At 30.4% G+C, this 23897-nt stretch overlaps 1 protein-coding gene across 1 annotated transcript; it reads right to left on the bottom strand.

The window, feature by feature from the left end:
• Window positions 1-4456: 4456 nt before the first annotated feature.
• On the bottom strand, window positions 4457-8036 carry LOC132284712 (probable LRR receptor-like serine/threonine-protein kinase At4g37250). Its single transcript, XM_059786839.1, has 2 exons — window positions 6126-8036; window positions 4457-5328 (listed from the first exon to the last, which is right to left on the bottom strand). The coding sequence occupies exons 1-2, from the start codon at window positions 7798-7800 to the stop codon at window positions 4619-4621; spliced, it is 2385 nt and encodes a 794-aa protein (XP_059642822.1). The 5' UTR covers window positions 7801-8036; the 3' UTR covers window positions 4457-4618.
• Window positions 8037-23897: the final 15861 nt, after the last annotated feature.

Below are 23897 nucleotides of genomic sequence, written 5' to 3'. Positions count from 1 at the left end.
ACACTGGAGAAATAAAATCAGACCAATCAAGAGAATTATCGAATAAGTCACAAAAACTAATACTCAACAAAGTTGGTTTTTCAATCACTTGGGATTGGATGCTTGAATTTTATTTTTTTATTCTACTTTATCAAATGTTATGACTTTAGTTAAATCACATATTTTTTTTAATATATATTTGAATATATTCAAATAATTTTAATCAATTTTTTCTTATTTTATCTTTCATTTATGCTATTTTAATTATTTGAGAAATGATAAATATCATGATGATTTTAATGATATGGTATGTGAGTTGGTAGTTAAGTGTACTGTGAGTTGGTGGTTAAGTTTACGTGAACCACAGAATGTGGTGTAATGCTATAATTATTCAAAAATTCCTAAGAGCATTTTTAGCGGTATATGAAAATATTCTTTTATGTAAAATATAAACTGCCACCTTTGATGTATAAAAAATTTTCAACTTCCACAGTTTTTTAAGATACATTATCACATCACTAATGTGTAAAAGAATTGCATATTTTACACAACCATTTTACACTGACAGATTAACATATTTCCTTTCTCATCACTCTTTCTCATTCCATTAAAAAATCAACCATATATTAAGCAAGTTTGTAAAAGTTATGTGAGGTCCTAGCATGACACATGGCTAATTATTATTGGGAGATATATGTTTACACAAAAAGTATAAAACAACCGTTGGAGTTCAAATTAAATAATTCAAATTTTTTGTATAAATCCATCATGACACATCATATTTACACAAAAAAATATACACAACGATTGGAGATGCTCTAAGTATCTATTAAAAAGAAATCTGTTAGTGAGGACCGATGTTTTGTTGTATGGAATTGGCAACTTTATGAGATTATGTGGAGCTCCTTTAGATGTTTGATTTGATTATGAAAGGGTTTTTTTTAAAGAAAAAATACATTTAAGTAGAGTTAAAAGTTCTAAATTACAAAATGATCTATTTTTAAAGTATAGCTTTCAATTTGGTTGAATTAGAATTTTGCATTGATTGAAAATCATTATTCGTATCCAAAATGTCGAAGCTTTTCTTTTTTTTTAAAAAAAAAATAATAATAAAAATAAAAAACTAAAAAAAAAACAAACGGCTGGGAGTTTGTATTTTTACCAACTGCTTGTTCCAATATTGAAATTGTTTGGATCACGATGACCATTTCTATATGATAACTATTCTATTCATACGAGAAAAAGAAAGATAATTTACATTGCAAATAAAAAAAAGGGTCAAGTGCAAAAAATATCTCGAAAGTATGTTTACAGTACATATCACACTCCTCGTGTGAAAAAAATATTCCTAAAATTTTAATTTGATCCATATGACAAATTTAAACTCTAAGTTGACTAAATTACCCTTACTAAACTATTTTATAAAATATATATAATTTTTTTTTATTTATAAAATGACCGAAAATGACATTGTTGGAGACCGTCCCTCACGTATAAAAAACACTCCTAAAGTTTCAATTTCATGCAAATAGGTCCCTCTCACAAATTTAAACCCTAAGTTGACTAAATTAACCTTATTGAACCATTTCATAAAATATATAAAAATAAATAATTTTGTAAAATGATTGAAAAATACACTTTTGGAAGACGCCAACAATGGACAAGTAAATATAAAAATAGAAAATAAAAATAAAAGTATAAAAAAATCTAAATAGAAAAATAGAAAAAAAAAAAATGAAAAATAAAGTGCAAACCAAAGAAAACAAATCTACTTCAACTCCGAAAACTAGTACACACTGATATTGTGAATTTTTATTTTTTTTTTTAATAATCTTGATACCAAAAAAATAAAATAAAGAAAAAAATTTAGTAGAAAAACAGTAAACTGAAATCTCAAAAAATTCAAATCTTTATTCTACACAAATTCTCAAAGTTAAAAAAAAATTAAAAAAAAATAAAATTTAGAGATATATATAGAGAAAAAAGTTTCAAAAAAAAAAAGAGAAGAGGTAATGTGCACATAACACTCATATACTATGAGATTAGTAACATATAGATCTCTCTGGGCATTTTTTAAAAAGTAAAAGGGCAAAACGGATATTACAACACTAATTTATGTTAGATTTCTAATTAAATGGTATTTTTGCACAATATGAAAAGATTAGGGGTATTTTTTGCACACTTTTTTAAATAGAAGATAAAAGTTATTCACGAAATATATTTGAGGGATGTTTTCAGCACTTGTCTCATTAAAAAAATAAACAAATTATATAAGGAATATAATGCCACCCATATACATACAAATTTGTGCAAAATACAATTGTTTGTCTTGCTTTGTTTCTGATAAGGGGAATGAGAAAGAAAAAGAAAAAGAAAAAAATATTTAAAAAATTCTTGAAAGAGCCCTCAAAAAGTCTTTCATGGTGGGTAAGGGGTCCTTCACACAGGCCTGGGCTAAGAGAGCCGAACACATAGCATCAATCTACCTTCTAAATTAGGATCCCCTTAAAGCTAATATCACCTAGAAGATTCTTCTAGTCCTCCATAAGCCAAAAAATTGATTGAGTTACTAAAATTTTTCTATGAGAAAATAAAGTGTAAACTTAAATGGACACAAAGTCAGATAAAACGGGAGCGGAAGAGAGAGTAAATTTGAGAGCGGGAGCGTGAGAGCGGAATAATTAAGTTATAAATAGTGAAAATTTGAGACAGAGCACGTGTAGAGCGTGAGAGCTAGAGCTCGCATGGAGCGTGAGAGCGACACCTGTTGAGAAGAATTGTGTGACTTGGATGGACATTAAGATAGGAGAAAATAATAAATCAGATTAAAGATAATAAATCATACCCAAATCAACTACCACGTACTATTAAATGCTACCTATAAATATCAACGGACAAGATTTTCTTTAAAAAAAGAATAAGCTAATAACATAAAAGAATATGAGAAGCTAGGACTGCAACTCGGGTGGGCCCAGCCCGAAATAATTCGAGCCCCGAAATTTAGTGGGCTTGGACAATATTTTTCTAATTTCGGTTTGGGCCTGAGTTATATATTTTGAGTCTGAATTCAATTCGGGCTGGGCTTAGGTTGATATGGAAGAAACCCGAAACTCAACCCGAGCTCGAAAATATTATATATATTTATAATTATACTTAAGTCACAAGGGTGTAGTTGCTAAGTTGGTAGTGTGCTTGGTATTTATACTTAAAAAAATTAATTGATTTATTTTAAAAAAAATTAATCTAAGGTAGGCTTAGTGTGGGCTCAGGCTGGACAAATTATGTATGGGTTGGGCTTAGGCAGCTCGGCTCGAGTTTAAAGTTGGGTTTGGACTGAAGATTTTCTATATGAGCCTAATTCGAAATGAATGCCAAGCCCGTCCAATCCGCCCGAGTTACAGTTGTATGAGAAGCCAAGCTGTATATTTCATCTTTAGTTTATTCCTTGTTATGCAGATTTTTCAGTCACAAACTTATATCGTTGTACTTTCTCATCGTTACACTAGTCTACTGGTCTTTCTTTAGAAAATCAGAAGCCAACATAAGTAAAAAAGTTTTTTCCTCACAATAAAAGAATTATTGAGTGAAGGGATTATTTTGTTTTAGAAGGACAATTTTTTATTTTGAAATAAGTGGTTGAGAACATTTTAAACTTAAATAATTATTTTCAATCCATATTTAATTATGGATTGAGAATAATTATTTTGCCTAAGTGAAAATTATATTTTAAAAATAGACTACTTTGTAATTTAAAATTCTTAACACTACTTAAGTATAATTTTTCCTTTTTTAATGTAAGTTTTATAATTTGAGAGAGAAAAAAAGGTAACCAGGATTATTTGGGGAAGAAAAAAAAAAAAAGGTAAGCAGAATATATGAAGGAGGGAAAGTGAGCCTTTAACAAATAAAAACGGTTACACATCTTAAAATTTGTTTCATGATGTGTATTGATGCCTATTTATTTTATTTTATATATTTTATAAATTTGGTTAAACTACCCTTTTCTCTTTTGTTTCCTAGAAGATTAAAGAAAGACATTCCATTTATTGTGAAATTTCAATAATATGTTCTTTTTGTAAATGTGGAAATTCCAAAAAAAAAAACAAAAAAAACCTCACTGTACAAAAAACATCACAGCCAAATGTTAAAGTTTAATTTTTTTAAAAATGTAATTTTCTATAATTCTTTTGAGTTTTTTTTTCATAATGTGGGAAAATTTATTTTTCTTTCATTCATTTCACATTCTTTTACTTACTTTCACGTCTAGTATAACTTAAGTTTTTTTTAAACACTTATATCTCTCTATTTAAACTCGAACTCTTAACATTTCTTTTAAAGAGATAAATTACTTTTTCTGGAGAGAAAGTTCACCACGGTCATACCACTCACACAATAGTCAGTTGTATAATTTATTCAGAGTAAAATTAATATTATAATTCTCTCCAAATTTTTAGATTAATTGGAAATAAGATGCATGAATCTTAAAAAACTACTACATAAAAACTTTTCACATAACAAGTAAGTGACGCAACAAGATTCAATCATGATCTTAGACAATTACATGAGAAACCCTCTCACGATCAAATGGATCTAATTAACATAAGAAAACAAACTATCAGTCAATCATACAGATAGCTCTCTACAATTGGGTCCACTTTTCATTATTGGTGACCATAAAATGGTATGTTGAAGAAGACGACGAAGATAATGAAGACGATGGGAACTTCTCAAGACCTTGTAGCACCTCTTTCATTGGTGGTCTTTTTTGTGGGACCGGAGATATACAACTTAACCCTAATTTGAAGAGTGCCAACAAGGCATCCTCCTTGCCTTCCATGTCAGCACGAATCGCCACATCAGCCATCTTCAAAACCCGGGCCTTCTCGTCAAGATCCAACCCGGTGGGCACAAGGCCCATTTCATCTGAAACGATGACCTTCCCAGCTAGCAACTCGAGCAACACCACGCCAAATGAGAAAACGTCCCACTTTGGGTTGGGCTTGAGGCTCCTAAGTGATTCGGGTGCTTGATAAGGCGAAATGCCGAAAGAACTTGGGCTTGGGCTTGGGGTGTTGTCGTGGAAACTGTCACGAGAGGCCGTGGACCTGTTGCTACCAAAAATTCGGGCCGATCCACCACCTTTGTAACTAGTTTCACCCGATACGAGCCTTTCGAACCCTAAATCTCCAATTTTCGGCTCCATTTCTTCGCCCAATAGGATGTTGCTGGGCTTCAGATTACCGTGCACATGCTTCTTATCGTGGATGTACGTTAGCCCCCGAGCTATCCCTTTTGCTATCTTGAGCCGCATTTCCCATGGTAAATGACGAGGAGATGAGCCAACTTTCTCTGAAATTACATTCAAATAAAGTTCAAATCTTTCGTACCAAAAAATTAGCCATGCATGTCTAAAATATGTGCGCTAGATCATATTCTATTGGCGCATTATGCTGGGTTATCGCTATCAAGCGCCGTGGGCCAAGACTTGTAATTAACAACACGAGCAAAGAGACAGTGCCATTCAATACAAACCTCCACTCACGAACTTACAAGTTAATATAACCCTCAATTACTCCACCGTCTCGTCGCGGTCGCGGCCCAATTTACATCAAAAATTTCCTAAAATACAGTGAATCTGTTAGCGTGCGCACCGGACTAGTTTTTTTTGCCTTTTTTGGAGAGACAGATTCTATGTTGGGTTGAGCCTTTGAGGGCAAGAAGGCAGAGGTTTAATTGCCTCAAACGGCACACTATATCACCCACTTTAATAATGAAATTTACCAATTGCAACAATAAAATTTAAAAAAAAACAAAACAAAATTTTAATTTTTTCTTACAAATAATTGATCCCTTTTAAATATATATACAAATTTTTTATTTTTTCTTACAAATAATTGATCCCTTATATATATATATATATATATATTTTCAATAAGTAAATAACGCACACATTGACATTGAAGACTTTCTCTCAACCCTCTGTTTTCAATGAAAAAGAGGTAGAAAGTCCATCACACTGGTCATGAGGACTGGCGAGTATGTGGTTTCCCACCGCCAGCGTATGTTAGTAAAAACTATAATATTCACTAAAATGCGCACTTAAACAGAGTGTGTGTGTGTGTGTGAGAGAGAGAGAGAGGACTCACTGTAACGTGCATTGGCGAGGCTGCCATTGGGAACAAAATCATAGATAACAAGCTTCTCGTCAGTCCCCCAGTAGAACCCACGAATCCGAACCAGGTTGGGGTGCACCAATTTCGCAATGACTCGGACCTGGTTCTCGAAGTCCCTGAACCTGTCCACACTGCTCTCTCCGATCCTCCGAACCGCCAGTGCCGACCCATCTTCAAGCACCGCCTTGTACATTATGCTCGAACCAGTAGCACCCAATATATACGCCGAAGCCTTCAACAATGTTTCCAGCTCCAACTCCTTCTCTCCATCGATCGTCACGAGCGACCCTCTCTGTTCTTTTTGTTGTTGTTGATTCTGATTTCTATCATGACTGTTTTGCCCTTCTTCAACCTCTTCACTGTCCGAGCTCGTTGTCCGAGACATTTCTTCGCCATCGTTTGCTCGTTTTCCCAAACAAGCCCAAGAACGAATCCATTTAGATTCTTCGGAGGACGATGACCAGTCGAAATCCTTCCTCATTTCAGTTTCGTTTTTGTCTTTACTCTTCTTCTTCGTCGTCTCTGTAACGCTCTTCTTCTTTTTCTTCAACCGGTACAGGTGCATGAAAATCAGTGCAAATATCGTGATTCCAGCTAAATCTCCAATCACGATGCCGACAATTGTTGCGGGTCGGAGCCCTTTCCGCTCCGACCCGTTGATTGACGTGGGTGAAGTGCTCCCCGGAGTTGAATCTATGGTCTTCGGGATCGCTGCAATTGCCGGCGGAGAAGTGGTTGGTGCAGAGACATTGGGCAGAGAAGAGGCGGTGGAAGGAATTGGGCATAATTTCCCGAGTGGTCTACCGCACAATTCCGGATTTCCAGAAAATGATTTCGTTTCCTGGTTGAAGAAAACAGGTGATTCCGGAATCTCTCCAGTGAAATTGTTGAATGACAGATCAAGAGTGGCGTTCGCCGGAATTTTGTCTGCGAATTCCGGTGGAATTTCGCCGGAGAGCCTGTTGTAGGAGACGTTGAAGTAGTGGAGATTGTTGCCTTGGGTGAAATTCGGAGGCAACGACCCATTGATCAGATTCGAAGACAGATCTACAACTTCAACAGAATCAAACCCACTTGGAAGACTACCAGAGAAGTAATTGCCTTTCAAGGAAAGAACAGTCAGATTACGGAGAGTGGTTAGATTTCCCGGGATTTTTCCCGCGAAAGCGTTGTCGGAGAGGTTAAGAACCTCAAGACTCCCTAGTCCACCGACGAGCTCCGGCAGCTCCCCGGAGATAAGATTATTGGAGAAATCAAGTGTTTGAAGATCAGAGGCGTTGAAAAGCGATGAAGGAATAGACCCATTGATCGAATTGTTGGAAAGATCGAGGTTTCGGAGGTTTTGGATCAAACCGAGATCGGCCGGAATGGAACCGAGAAGCTGAGAATTGGGGAGAGACAAGCCGGTGACTCGATAATACGCATCAGAATTGCCCGGAGTACCACATGTAACACCATTCCATGAACATGGTGTCTCATCGTTGTAATTCCAGCTCTCTAGAACACCCAGAGGGTCACCAAGAACACAGTACTTGAAAGAGAGTAGGAGAATTCCATCTGTGTTGAGCCCAAAGGATCTAACCAGAAGAAGAAAAAATGACAGAATTTTCCACCATAAATGGAGATCAGAGCTTGGAGACGAGCTCATGATGTCTCAGAGTGATCCCACCACATCTCTGTCTAGAGAGAGAGTAACTGAGATTTATGAAAATGAGAGAACCATGTGATGATAAATTGTTAAAAATTGATGCAAGTGCTAATAGACACAGCTCAACAAAAAAACCAAACTACTTCACTAACATGCTCCGGTCAGACCTTATAAAATGTATTAAATTAGAGAGACATAAAATGAAATTGATGTACAACCTTAGGCCCATCTAAATATTTATCTACGACTCTCCCACTTGTGTTAATGTTAGCAGTGACAAGTCTTACAGTGCATTTATAATTTAAGTAATGAAAAATTAGAGGAATATAGCATCTATGCTAAGTGACACCCAGGTGGAGTTAAAGCTACAGAACTATCTCACACATTGACTTCAGAAAAATTATTAAAATATATAATCTAATCTGTTAATTTATCTTTCTTTACCTTCATCCTCATGGTAACATGTAAATTACATTACTGGTGCTTAATTTTAATTAAGTACATCATCTAAATGGGGAGATGAAGAATATATATATATATATATATATAAATGGGAGTTTGAGTTCCATCATAGTGAGGTTCACATTTTACTGGCACACCACCTAATCGTCATCTTCAACATGCATTTAACCTAATTCAACTCCTCTTTTTGTTGGATACGAGGCATACCTTTTCTTGTTGTTCGGTTTTAACTTGAAAAAATTGCAATTAGGTTGACCTTGGTTAGAAGGATTAAATAATTAGAGAGTATCTATGATTCGAGTTTAACTATACTCTATCTAAACCAAATTCAGGAGTATCTTTAAACCTCTAGTTGATCCTACAACCTATGCCTAAGGGTTTTTTTTTTTTACCATCTTGACAAATTGGGGAGGGAGACTTAAAACCGAAGATACTCCCTCGTTTGAAGAGTTGGACATTCTACTAACTACGTTAACCGGTAATACTCTAACCTATGACTAAGTTGCAAGCTAAAATTTGGAAGGTAAAGAGCTATTATGAGGATGCAGTAATATTGGACATCAACTGAAAAAAAACAAAGTAACAAATCAGAAGATCTCTGAGAAAGGGTCCCAATATGTCCACAACCTCATCTTGTTGCTGTATTTTTGCCCCAAGTCATAAACAAGTTGGAGCATTTGGTCACTATTCAATAAGTAACTAATTCAGGGTGTTGACTAAGATGTATCCTTTTGGCAAAAGCCATTCACAGTCACCTGTGCATTCTGTGCTAAATTTCAGGTTTTTTCTCAGTTGAATTCATCATGAACCACCACTGGCTTGAGAGGCAAAATTATCATAACATGTAGAGACGACCAATTATTGAAGCGAGATTGAGCTATTTTTTAGGTGTTTATATGCTTTTCAATTAAAATTAACTTTTCAACTTTCGATGCGTCATGCTCGAGCATCTTTCTTCTTCACAGATAGAATTGGTGTTCCCCAGGGTAAAGTACTCCCATATTGAAATAATAACATTAACATTTTGAGCTAGCCAAATCTAAAGGAGAGATTAAAGTAATAAACATTGAGTAGTTTGTCCAAACATATAACCCTATAACATCCCCTACCTCACAAGAGGATTGTTCCTTTTGAATCCAAGGCAAGCAAGCTCAAAATGGCCCCTATGGACATTGGGAGTAACCAAAGTATTCATGGCATGGAAATTTGTTAGTCTTGAACTTGAGAAATTTATGTTTCTGATCCGTCCGATTGCGTCGCGGAAGCCGGTCGGGAACACCATTTTAAAGCTGTGGACAATGTTAAAAGGATACGCATTCAGGTGGTAACATTTATCCACAGATGATTAGTTACATATAATAGGTGCAAACTAAGGCTGGCTACTGGCCAAAAAAACATTATATATTATATTGTTAATTGTTTTTAATTCACAAAAGAATTCAAATTGATAATTTGTGGTCATTTTAAACAATTGATTAAGCATTACCTTTTTCCTTCTTTTTATTATTTATTTATTTTTGTTAGGTAAATGTTCACACACACCCACAAATAAAACTATGGAGCTCCACCCCATTAGACTAATGGTTAAGCATTACTTGTTAAAAAAAAAAACTCAAAAAGCAATAAATATAGGTATGTTTGGTTTGTAGTTCTGAAAACAGTTCTTAAGAATTCAGATAACAAAAAACTGTTTTCAGATAATTATAAAAGATAGTTATCTAAAAATATGTTTTTTTATAATTGAATTTTTAGAAAACTAAACCAAGTAAATTTTTTTTGTACAATTTTTTATTTTATTCTCAGAGTTACAAACCAATTAGACCCATAGTTAAAAGTAAGGATTTGTAAATGGATCATTCTCTTCTTTTTATGAAATGAGAAATATAACTAATTTGGTAATTTGAACATATACCGTTATGAGATCTAAATCCAAACATTAAGGGAAGTCATTATAAGTTGCCATAAACCATGTGAAATCTTTTCAACCTTTGATATAGTTTTGAACCTAGATTCCTACTTAGATGGGGAATTCTCTTAATTCACATCCACTTATCAAACACATTAATTATAATTCATGAACCAGTAAAACAAATATATATATATATACACACACACACATATATATAATCATTATTAGGAGCATAATGCATAGAATTAGATCTTGGTGATCAGCATAGAATTGCAAAGTCGTGTACCATGTGCTACTACTGATGCCAAACAGTTGTAAACTTGGAGTTGTCTACCACCTTGTTGGTCACCCGTACTCATTGACACCGGCAAACTCTTTGGCATGCAGTTGGGGATGACAACGTACTTATATCAAGCCATGTGGTACGCTTGGGCCAACAACACAACGTCCACAACTCACTAATTGAGACATCAAATCACTAATCTGTTATATATATATATATATATATAGGGCCATAAACATAATCTTTTGTATTTCTTGGGAAATATTGAAAGATTGGGAATCTTAATTCATAATTGAGTTTTGCTTTTGAATGTTTGTATGTGCATGTGCATGTGTTGTATTATCACTGGTTTGAATTATGCACGTAACCTCTCAAGAACAGGTCAATTGGCTGAGACAAAGTGACAATGCCATCACAAAGGAAAATTTGTCCATCAAAGATTTTCCTTGTCATACTCTCAAATACTTGAGAAATTCATGTTCAGAAAATTGGCTTCATTATATAATTGTGTTTGGTCTTGGTCCATCACTATAAATCCTGATTCAATGACAATGGGTGATGGATAGCGTAGAGTCTGATAAATATGGTATATCAAAATTTATTCCAAATTTTTTAAAGAATATTTTGATAATTTTCATACTTGTTATATTATCCTAAAATATTGTGTCTTTTATTTAAACCCGTAAATAAAAATCTACATATTCTTATTATATGTGATTGATCTGTATTTCTTTATTTTAATAATGGGTCCATTTGGACTCTGACGGGTTCATTTAGATAAGTCCGACACATTCTTGGTTTTGGAGGAGTGTCGGTGAGGGAAGATGGTGTCAAGTGTCAGATTTGTAATGGGGAAAGCACGAAGCTGTCCGTGGCTTCGAAATGGGCCGATCATCTAACAGGTAGGAGGTCACTGTTTGAATGGAAACAAGGTTTTCGATTTTGTGCTATCACTGTCTTTTACAAGTTACCAGTATTCCGCGTACTAAATAGCCCCCAACAACGTTCACGCCATCAAATGGGCCGATCAGCTAACAGGTAGGAGGTCACTGTTTTAATGGAAACAAGTTTTCGATTTTGTTCTATCACTGTCTACAACTTACGACTATTCCACGTACTACATAGCCCCCTACAACGTTCACGCCATGAAATTTTCTTTATTTCTTTTTCCCTTTCTAATTAATTAAAACCTGTTTGTCACAACTTTTATCTACCTCATTAAATTAATTAATCAAGTCAACACCCTCTTTACAATTAATTAAAATATCTGATGCCTACTCTGTTTGGTGTACGTGGACTTTTCACTTTGCTTGCATAATCGGATTAGTAAAGTCTTCTACTCCTTTATATATATATATATATACAATCTCTTTTGTATTGATCCTAAACACACACTCTCTCTCTTAATGTCAGTTTTAATTCTTTACTATAGCTCGTTTATTATTAGTGTCAAATTTTGCCGAGCTTATGATTAATTAAGTATTTTTATGGATCAACATCATTCTGCATGTCAAATACCAACTCATCTAACTAAATAAATAAATATATATATATATATATATATATATATATATAAATGTATGATATGTGGAACTTCATTAAATTTATATTAGTTGATAGATTATAAAAATGAGAGCTCAAATTTAAAGCGTGATGTTTTATGGGAAATCATCCTTAACTTTTACTGTGCACGACTAATAAAAAAATACATTCAATCCGGCCAATAATTTAGAATGACAAAAAATGAGTACTAAAAAAAAATTATTACTATAAAAAATAACCAAGTACTATGAAGTTCACTTGATTTTTCAATATATACGTATGTCTATGTCTTATTTGTATAGATATTTATATGTATGTAACATGTATAACGAGAGGGATAAAAATGGGAATTGAAGTTTCAACATGCAGTGAACTCTATTTTTTTTTATGGTAAAAAAGATGGTGACAAAGTTTGGAGGTGGGGGAAGGCACATGGCATTGTCATGGAACAAACTTTTCAAAAGTTCAAAATTGAAGCAGTAAAGCCGATATGGCATGATTTTGGTAGTATATATGTGTTAGTTGCAACAAATATCAATTTTGTTGGGCCATGCACCCAAGAAGAGGGCATCTAAGAAACCTTTTCATCATTGTGTGTGTGTGTGTGTATATATATATAATTTAATTAATACTTTGGGTATAAAACATTGCTTATAAGAATAAATGGTGTTCAATATTTTTCAAAAAAAAATGAAAATCTAAACATATAATTTTATAATCAGACGAAATTATTAAGTTCTCGGCTGATAGAATGTAAAAAAATAAGAATCTAAATATGTAATTGTGTAATTGAAATAATTATTAGGTTCTCGGCTCGAACTTTTATCTTTAAGCGTGAAAAGAGGGTACATTTCATTAGACCTCAAGATTTGATGTCTCAGTTTTTTTGCCAAGATAAAAATATATATTATATAATTGCCAATGCCCAAAACTTGATTTGATTATTGACCACAAATTCTAATTAGTTGATCCATGTTGCATTCCGGGCACCCACCAAATTTGGATTTGATTAATATGGTCCAAAAAACATTACAGAAACGGTCTTAGCATGGCAACAAAGATGACGTTTGACCTATATATAGATACAATATATACGTTCATGATGAAATAGTAATAAATACAAATTAGTTGCCAAAAGGTGCCAATTCTAGAAAACAAGACCCTCAACTACTCCATTGCACTGTATTCTCATGCAAGCACTGCTATTGCAGACAAATTTAATAGACTTTTAAATGTATTGCTTGTGTAAGCAATAGCTAAAAAGTTTGATGGTACAATTTCAGTTTGGGTCTTGTTTATTACTATTAATATTGATTTATGAACTATTTGCATTTGTCATGAGCATGCTGGAGCTTAAAATATAGTGTTGAACATATATAATTGTGCTAATTAATTAATCTCAGCAACTACTCATAACCTATGAATTTCCACTCTACTACATGTATCTATCTTGTTGGAAGTTTGGCCACAATATATATCTATCTATCTATATCTATACTATTCTAAAAGTGTAGAGAATTTCTTAACATTTTGAATTTTTTTATTTGATATATATATTTTAATTTATTACTTTCATATATTAATATATACACATACAATAATTACTTGATCGTTCGTATTCATAACTCCTATCTCTCCATTACTATATATATATATATATATATATACTTTAATTTATTGCTTTCATATATTAATATATACACATAGAATTTCTCTCTCTTTTTTTTTTTTTTTTTTTTTTTTTCTTTTTCTTTTTGTTACATATATTTATACCTAAAATAATATATTTTTTATTCTAAAAATGTAAAGAATTTTTTGAAAAACATTTTTCATATTTGTTAAATAAAATAATTTTTTTAATTGTATCTTTTTGGTCATATATCTATACCTAAAATAATATTTTTTTATTCTAAAAGCATAAAGAATTTTTTGAATTTCTAAACTTTTTTCATATTTTTAAAAATTATAAAAATAAGGTTTTTGATTTGATTCAAAGTGTACAAAATATTTTCTAATACAATTTATTATTTGATTAAATATAGTTTTTAATCATAATAATTGCAATTCAATTGCTTTTAATTATGATTTAACACTTGTGCCTTTTGAGATTTTTTTTCACTGTTTTAACCGAAAAGTGGTAATATACCATTTTCATTTCTGACTCCATTTTCTACACTGAACCAAAGAAGTTGTAAATAGTCTACTAGCTTGAATTACACAAAACTGTTTCTGAATTTGAGAAGTTCTCTGGAGTTGCAGTAATGGAAAATTATCTATATCTTGTGATTCGCCGAAAAGGAAAGCAAGCTTCTCTCTTTGATGTTTTATCTGCTTCCCTCTTTAATGTTTTATAGCTATGATGTTTTTATCCAATTGTTCATTATCAATTCTTTATTGTTGTGAGACTTGCATATTCTTTCTTATACATGGTAACAATATATTCTAACATTTCTGCCTTGAACTTTTAGGAGACATTGCTTCAACAAATGAAAATAGACCTTGTTAACCAACCCTCAAGGTTTTGATTGGAATTTTGGAGGGGAAGTGGATAATGAACATTAATGGTTAGTACATGCTTTTTAATCATAACAAATTTATAATCAAGTATTAGCATTTTAAGCTTTTTTCCATGTAAATTTTTTACTAATCTCTTGTTTGCACTTGACTATTAATTATTTATTTTATTTTTTCTTAGTCCCTTTTTATGGTTTTGCAGGAATTAAGGATTGCATGAAGTCCATGGAACTTGTTGATGGAAGGATTATAAAATTGGTGTTGACGTCCATGGGATCATGATGGTCCTCCTCAACTTGAAAGATTTAAAATCTTAAATAAGGTCATTTCATATCTAGAATTTTAGTAAAAGATTTAAAAATTATAAACTATTGAACTAAATTTGACATTTGATTTATGATGTGTGAACTCATGAGGAAATTCCATAATAATTACAAATGATAGTATATAAGTTTTTAGGTATCTATACTATTCTAAAAGTGTAAGTAATTTCTTAACACTTTTAGATTTTTTAAAAATAAAAAAATTTGATATTAAAAGAGAGTAATTAATTTAAAATTTAAATGCACTTTAAATATGAAGAGAATATTTAATATAAAAGTTAATCTATACATTATATATCCCCGGACCAAATCAAATTCGACCTTTTTTTGGTATTTTGTTTTCTTATTTTATACTTACGTAGTTTATTTAGTCTATTGTGATTTCAATTTTTTTAAAATAAAAAAATATATCAAATTGGGAAAATAGTATTTAATATAGAATTTGAAGGGGCAACCTTTCCAATTTTAGTTTTTATTCATTCTTTAAAGATGATACACCAATAGGCCATTTTAATCATTGTACTAATTGTTGCTTCACTATTCAATTTTAGTTATATTTGAAAATTTAATTAATTTTATGATTGTATTTTCAATTCTAACTCGTGCAATTGGAAATTACTTACACTTTTAGATTTTTTAAAAATAAAAAAATATGATATTAAAACAGAGTAATTAATTTAAAATTTAAATTCACTTTAAATATGAAGAGAATATTTAATATAGAAGTTGATCTATACATTATATATCCCTTAATGGGTGAACCAAACCAAATTCGTCTTTTTTTTTTTGATATTTTGTTTTCGTGTTTTAACTGACGTAGTTTATTTAGTCTCTTGTGATTTCAATTTTTTAAAAATAAAAAATATATAAAATTGGAAAAATAGAATTTAATATAGAATTTGAAGGGGCAACTTTCCCAATTTCAGTTTTTATTCATTCTTTAAAGATGATACACCAATGAACCATTTTAATCATTGTACTAATTGTTGCTTCACTATTCAAATTTCAGTTATATTTCAAAATTTAATTAATTTTATGATTGTATTTTCATTTCTAACTCATGCAATCTCCATTGCAAACCTTCGTATTGTTATTCATGGTTTATTTCCTTGGATCTTATATTTTATTTTGATTCTCTTGGACATAAATGTTGTCTTTATGACGGAAAAAACAACCGCAGTTTCATTGCAAGAGATAAAAATATCATGATACAAGATTGAAATAATACAAAAATTAAGAGAACCTCTTGCAAAGAGCTTGAAAAGGTTAGTTTCTTTTGCTTCTATGTTGATACAATAATTTTTATTCACCAAAAATAAAAAATAAAAAGGTATTTTGTTGTTAATATTCTTTAATTTCCAAATTTTATTTATTAAAAACCTCAACTCTTCATTTGATCCTCTTAGATTTGGCTGTGTTGCAACAATTACAATATTGCTTTTGACATTTTGCTATCAAGGTAAATTTTCCTTTTGATTTTCATTGATTTGTACTCTAAAGGTATATAGATTTTCATTGAATTGTGTTGTGAAGGTGTTGAATTTTTGTATATGTTTGTTTCCTTTCTATATGTTTGTTTACCAAAAATAAACAAGGTAAAAAGTTCAAAAACTAACACAAGATTTGATTTATTTTATTTTATTTTTTCCTTTTATAAATCAGGTCTTCCCCAGCCGTGTTAATTGGAAACGCCACAAACGTCACGATGTGCTCCAACGATCGCTTGTGACATTTTCCTATCAAGGTAACTTTTTTTCCACAATTACAATATTGCTTTTGACATTTTGTTTGTTTTCATACTTTACTTGTTTGGTGAGAATATCTACAAAAAAGATTTCACTCGTGGTGTGTGCTTGTTTCCATTATTTGCTTGTTTGGTAAGAATATCTGCAAATTCACTCGTGGCTGTGATATTTTGTTTTTATTTTTTCACTTATGTTTTTTTCTCAATCTTCCATCTTTTTCACCTTTTTTATAAAATAATGTAATTATTACCTATTCCTAAACGTTTCCTTTTCATGGAAGACGTTAATTAAAAGTTTTTATGGTCCAAATTAAATTATCTATAAATATAAACGACATATAAACTTTTTTTTATTGTTTTTATACATTTTTCACCTTTTTAAAAAAGATTTTGTATATATTTTGGACTCTTTAGAAACCTCTAAAAATGATAATTATAAATAAGTTTCTATGATTTTTAGCTTCCACATTTCTGTTTGAAAAAAACTAAATTTATATTTCTAATTTATTATTTGTAGTTTTTATAAATTTTGGACTCTTTAGTACTTTTACTATTTTGTAAAAAGAGTTTCTATAAAACTATTTGGACTCTACATTCCTTTTTCAAAAATTTTGAATTTACCTTTCTAATTTTATTATTTGAAAAGAGTTTTTATAAATTTTGGACTCTTTAGTTATTTACTATTTATTGAAAAGATTTTCTATAAACTCTAGACTCTTTAATTATTTATTATTTTTTTCAAAGAGTTTCTATCAATTTTGGACTCTTTAGAAACCTATAACAATCAAAACATAATAGTAATAATTATAAATAAGTTTTTATGAATTTTGTACTTTATGTTTTTTTTTTTAAAAATTAAATTAAATTTAGGTTTCTAATTTATTATTTGTTTCCATTCTCTTCTCTTTTTTTTTTTGGACTCTTTAGTTATTTATTATTTTTTAAAAAATAGTTTGTATAAATTTTGAACTCTTTAGTTATTTATTATTGTTTTTATCATATTTTGACTTTCTATTAATTGTAAATAAATAGTACGTTACTTGGACATACCTCGAGTAAAGTTGCCAACAAAGCGCGAAAGTGCTTTACACATTAGAATTTGAAATTAAAAAATGTTAAGAAATTCTTTACGCCTTTAGTATTTTTTTTCTTTTTTTTTTTTTAAATATTGTGGATTAGGGCATGGAATTTTTGGGGAAGGAAAATGGGTTATTTTTTAAGAAGTGGGATTAAAAATGTTTTTCTTTTCTTTTTTTCTGATTATTGATTCCGGTATGTGTGTATTTAGTTATAAAAAAGTTTTTTTTATTAACTCTTTATTTTAACCATTAAATAAATACTCCAATTCAAAATTGTTGAAAATGATAAGAAATAATAAAAATATATATACACTCATTAATCATATATGACTACTGGAATGCAGAGATTAATCATATTTAAAAGCAAACCCGTTCCTTCCCAAAAAAAACTTTGTTTTTAAAAAAAAAAAAGAGACCAACAACAACAACAACTTAAAAGGAAAAGGAACAAAAGTACCATTTTTTGTTTTTAAAATATACATCTACCCAACTTCAGACATTTTCTCTATTTCCAAATATTTTTTGTTATTTTAAATTTAGAAATTTTATTAACATATATATCAACTATATATAATGGTTTAAAATGCCTCGAGAAAGGTTAAAACAAAAAAAGTTGATTAAAGCATAATGAATCACGCCTCATTAATAGTATAGATTATAAATGTGTATATATTATATGTGACCTAATATTTTATGAAAAAAGTTGAGGAAAACTAAAAAACATGTTTTTAATCCGATTAAAAGTGAAATGGTACCCTTGGAATTTTCAACCTTAAATTTTATTAAAACTATATTATTTTTATTTGGATACCTAAAATCTCCAACCAAGTATTTCTTAACTCTTTTTTTTTTTCACTTTAAATTAAATCTAATTTTATTAAAAAGTATTAATGGACATTAATTACTTGAATTTCATTTCATGTTTTTAATGGTCGATAACCTTTGGGATTTTCAACCTAAAAAAATGTCATTAAAAGTGAACTACAAAACGTGCACAACCTCTTGGAATTTTTGACCTTAAATTTCATTAAAAGTTTATTATTTTTATGTTTAATGCAAAACTTTTGTAATTCTTGAAATTTCCAAACTTTAATAGTATTTGATGTCTCTTAAAATTTTGAACAATAACTTAAAAGTCTATTATATAAATAGAGGTAAAAATTACAAAATCAAACTCCAATATTGAGGGAGCAGCAAGATTAGATGTTAATAAGAGCATTACAAGTAGGGATCACAAGAAGAAGAAGTATCGAGGAACATATTTCATCAATTAGGTTTGGTAGTGAGGATGAGAATTCATGTGCGACAAATCAGGAGTACCAATTAGCTTGGTTAAGTTATTTGATTGTTTTGAATCATCTACTCAGTGTAACTCATAATGATGAATTCATATTAAATTGTTTTACTATTAGGCGTAGTGATAATAAAATGATTGTTATGTTTCGTTCAACAAATAACAATTATTAAGTTTTCTTGTACTCATGTTGAAGTACTTATTTGAATATGATTATTTTGTTGTATTCTTCATTTGGATTACCTGTACCTTTTTTATTTTTTCCTAATGAGGACTTGAGTTTGGTTGTTCATGTTATTCAAAGCCTTCAATTGTTTTGGTTTTCATTTGATTTGTATTTGTTAATTCAATTTTTAAAACATTTTTGCTTAATTTTCCTTGGTCCCGTTTCTTGATAAAATTTAGATGGTATCTGTATGTCAACTTGTTTTTGTAAGTTTTGGATCGCTATTTTTTCTTTTTTCTTTCTCCATTGTATTTATTTTTTGAAAGTTCATTCATCTCGAGAAACTTGAGACTATGAAAGGAAAGTCTTAACAAAAATGTTATAATGTTATAGAAATAAGAAGTGTCTTCTTTCTTACAATGCAAAATGTTGGAAGGTTATTTCTTTTGTGCTTGATCCATGTGGATTACAAAATGATAATTATATATATATATATATATAAACAATTATATTTTAGTGATGATCAAAGAATTGTTAGGTTTCATTCAACAAATTAACAATTATTGAGTTTTCTTGTGCTCGAACCATGTGGATTATAAAATGATAATTATATATATATATATATATATATATATATATATATATATAATTGATTAGAATCTATATTTTAGAATATATCTTATTATACTTGGTTTTGAATTTAAAGCCCAAGAAGCGAAATAAGATATTTTTTGGTGCATGATGATCATTTAAAATATTTGAACGTGAAAATATATGAGAATTGCTCTATTGAGAGATCTTTACATAGAATGATTATAGATAGAAGTGTGAAAAAACTATAAAAATATTTAATACAAGTAACAAAAACGCAAATTAAAAATAGAAGCTCATTTGCGATATAAACGACATATGAATATATATTTTCATGTTCTTTGCTTCACATCGAAAAATGTCAAATCAAATAAATTATAGTTTATCAACTTAATCACTGATCAAATAATTTTTTTTTAAAATTTATTATAATCTTATTAATAACTTGGATTTACGTCACATGCATCTGCACGTGCTCTTTTGCTAGTGTATGTGTGTATATACACACACTTTGGGCAATTTAAAAAAAAAAGGTTCCTATTCCATTTAGCAGAAAAGAATAAAGTAGAAAGATCAGAGGTTGCTTTTGGATTTTAAAAAGAAAAAGAGAGAGGATTAAAGGTGAAAACGACCTCAAAAAAAAGATATGTGCATTTGTAATCCAATTGATAGTAACATTAAAACAGAGACTAATGAAGACCACATGCAATTAATGAGAACCCCACACAAAACCCAGTTAAGAGACACAATAATTTCTCTGCAAGCTATGATATTTTCTGAACAAAAATTTATTGAGATCAATTAATATTGAAACACACGAGTTGTTGTAGTACAGCTACTGAGGTTTGGATGTAAATGTTAGTGTGTTTGTGGGACATTGGAATTTGCTTTTGTTTAAGGGAAAGTCCTATCGTATGGTGGAGACTCGAGACTTTAGGATGAGAAACTACTTTATGGTACGTTCATAAACATAATTGAAATCTACTTTATGGTACGTTCTTAAACATAATTGAAAGAGGTTGAAATTCGCAACGTCTTTTTCGCAATCAGACCATTTTGCATATTCCAAATGTTGATCAGATCACTTCGAGTTAAGCCTTTGGCGTAATATCAGATCAAAAATGAAGAAATTTGAATGTTTTACAATTCAATTTAAAAGCTTAAACTATTATACGCATCATTTTTCTATCCAAATTCGAATCAGTTTGGAACAAATCTTCCTTGTAACACTGTCCAATTCATAGTTGATTTGTGAATTGTGGTCTCCTTCAAAAAGCTAGGCTTAAGAGAAGTGTGAATGCACGTGGGGTTGTACTTAATTTAATTAATTAATTAATTAAGCCTCCAAATTAGAAACTCGAAAAATTAGGTATGTGTGAAGTTGTGAACGTTGAAGTGAGGGAATTGGTTGGATTTTTGCTTCGATAAATGGAGTCGACCCCGTGAAGAAGAAGACACCCAGCTGGGTGTATCTTCCTGAACCATATGAAACTTGATTATAAAAGAAACATACCGGATCTTTCGGTGTTGTTCAATGGTTGTTTAGGGCTTCGATGCCTCTCTGGGGCAATTAGTCAACAATAAGGTTGTTTAATTCTGTGATTTGCCTCTACTTCTGTCCATAGAATGAAAGGAAACATGGTTGTTATCAAAGTTTGTAATCTTGCCAGGATCTAAAGTTTTGTGGAGTATATATATACACACATATATATATATAAATAGTTAAATATATTAGCGGCCTAGTCAAGTGGAGTTTAATATGCCTAGAAATAGAATGTAAGATGAAATGGAATGCAATGTAAGCACATGTAGCTACTATGACTTGAAATTCTGCAAATGCTGCACTGTTGACCCTATTGAGCTTTAAGATCAATTCTAATTCTAACATGACAATAAAATCTTGAAAATTGATATTAATGAATAGAAATACTGTACATTAATACCCTCTCTCGAAATTTACAGTTACACACACACACCCATACATATATATATATGTGTGTGTGTGTGTCTCTGAATATAAATAAGACTATGAAAAGGAATACAGATAACCATACAAGCATGCATTAATGCAGTTTGACCCAGTATGTATTGGAGAGTGTGCATGACGTATCTCACAGGTCATTCATGGGAATCGATGAGCCCTAGCATTTATTTGAGTTTATTTGATCGTCTATCAACATAAATTCCAGTTTCATTAAGAGCTCTTCATACATTAATCACCATTCTTATGGTTGTATATAATTTATTTATGAAAATGGAGTAATATATATATATATATATATATATATATATATATATCAAGTTAATAAAAGGCTCCATTTTCTAACTATAGCATACAGAGAATTTATTGTAGATGATGAAATTAAATCCCCTGGCCCATTTGTCTTGAATGCCACTGCCACCCGTACGATGTTTGTACCCTCTATATTAATCTCATGTAAATTTATACATGCATTTAGTATAATTTATAAGACACTGTTTACTTCGGTGAGTAGGATGAAGCTACTCACCACTATGTAATTTAATAACAAAATACCACATCATCTTTAATAAATAAATAATTCACACATTTTTTTTCTTTCTCGGATCAACTATTAAATAAACGTATATAGTGTTTTTAGGTATAAATTATTTTATTATTAGATGTGATGTATTATTTTATTATTGGACCATTCACTGGTGAATAGCTTCACCCTATTCACCTGTGAGTAGTTAAGTATTATCTTAATTTATATATCTATTAAATATAGGTACAATATGTATGAGTTTTAAATAAATTCAAACACTTTATAAGGACTAAATGGGCCTCTTTTTAAAGCAATATATTAAAAGTGTAGCCTTTACTAAAGCCCATCAATCAAATATCAAAGAACTTGAGAAATTTATTGTATTGTGTCAGACTTTTTAGTTCTTTTCTAATTCATTTATGTATATATATATATTTTTCTATACTTAATTTGTCAAAGGATGAAAGTTATGAGTAAAAAGTTGCATCTTTTAGATCTAATTATATAATATGATATTTGGTGAAGTACTTCCAAAGAAAATCCCACTCATCCTTTTTTGTTATAACATGTAATATATATATATATATATATCTATATATATCTTGTATGGACTGATTGCTAACTAAAAACATGGCCGTTGGTCTCTTTTTGAGCTGTTATTCGGTTGGCATCATTCAGCCCACAACCCATCTCTTCTTCATGTGATCGATCGATCACCTTTTGTTCTTTGCTTTAACTCTATACTCTTGTCACCAAATCTTTTTATTATTATTTCTTTTCAAATTTTCTTTAACTTGCTCCCATTAGGACAAATGATTCCATACTCGGAATTTTCGCATTGTGTAACCTGGATTAAGCCTGGTATATTTGAATTCATGAGCATGAGAAGTTTAGGGTATGTTTGGTTTACCTTTTAAAAATATATTGTTCATAAAAAAAACTTTGGAAACATATTTCAAAAATTATAAAAGTCAAATGAAAATATTTTAGGTATTTCCTTAACTCAGTTTCGAAGAACATTGTTAACCAAATAAATTTTTGATCTATTTTCAATTTTTTTTTTTGGGGTAAATATATTTTTGACACTCAAATTACATTCAATTGTCATTATGGTGATAAATTTCTTGTTCACGGTAAGTAAGACATCATTTTAGGGCCTGGACCTAGGATAGAACCTCCGCCAATTATACTTGTTGAGGCAGACTAGGCTGAGGCCCATTCTTAAGTTTAATATCAATATTGGGTCTCATTTAGGGCCCAAACAACATGAGCCTTCGCAATACTAAAGACATGGAATGGTTTTGGAAAATCATGACTATTCATTCAGCATTATATAAATTTGGATCCTCAAAACAGTTGAATATAACATTCTATTCAAGCATAGCTTTATCCAAGAATATTATATTTATAATTATATGGGTAAATTGCAAAAAATTATGCGGAGTATATAAAATGTGCAAATACCCCCTATGGTGAAAAAAAAAAAAAAAAAAACATTTTGTCAATTTAAATACTAAAATACCTAAAATGTCCTTAAGACAAGAAAAAAATAAAACATTGATTTCAGTTTTAAGGGAATATTAGGGGCATTTTATAAATAAAAAAAATTGGTCAAAAATGATAGTCAACAAATAGTAGGAGAAAATTTATACATATTTTCCAATGGTAGCGGTTTATATAAGT

The sequence above is a fragment of the Cornus florida genome, unplaced genomic scaffold (assembly GCF_030987335.1).
Source record: "Cornus florida cultivar Cherokee Brave unplaced genomic scaffold, ASM3098733v1 CherokeeBrave_3.0.0_Hap2_Chr11, whole genome shotgun sequence".
Classification (NCBI taxonomy): domain Eukaryota; kingdom Viridiplantae; phylum Streptophyta; class Magnoliopsida; order Cornales; family Cornaceae; genus Cornus; species Cornus florida.
The sequence above is the reverse complement of the archived record's forward strand: the minus strand, read 5'-3'. Positions and strand labels throughout refer to the sequence as shown.

Excerpts from the sequence above, each read along its gene's own strand:
- LOC132284712 (XM_059786839.1), bottom strand. The coding sequence starts at position 7,800 with ATGAGCTCGTCTCCAAGCTCTGATCTCCATTTATGGTGGAAAATTCTG. Across the intron at positions 5,329-6,125 it reads CCTCGCCAATGCACGTTACA|AGAAAGTTGGCTCATCTCCT; the intron begins GTGAGTCCTCTC and ends ATGTAATTTCAG.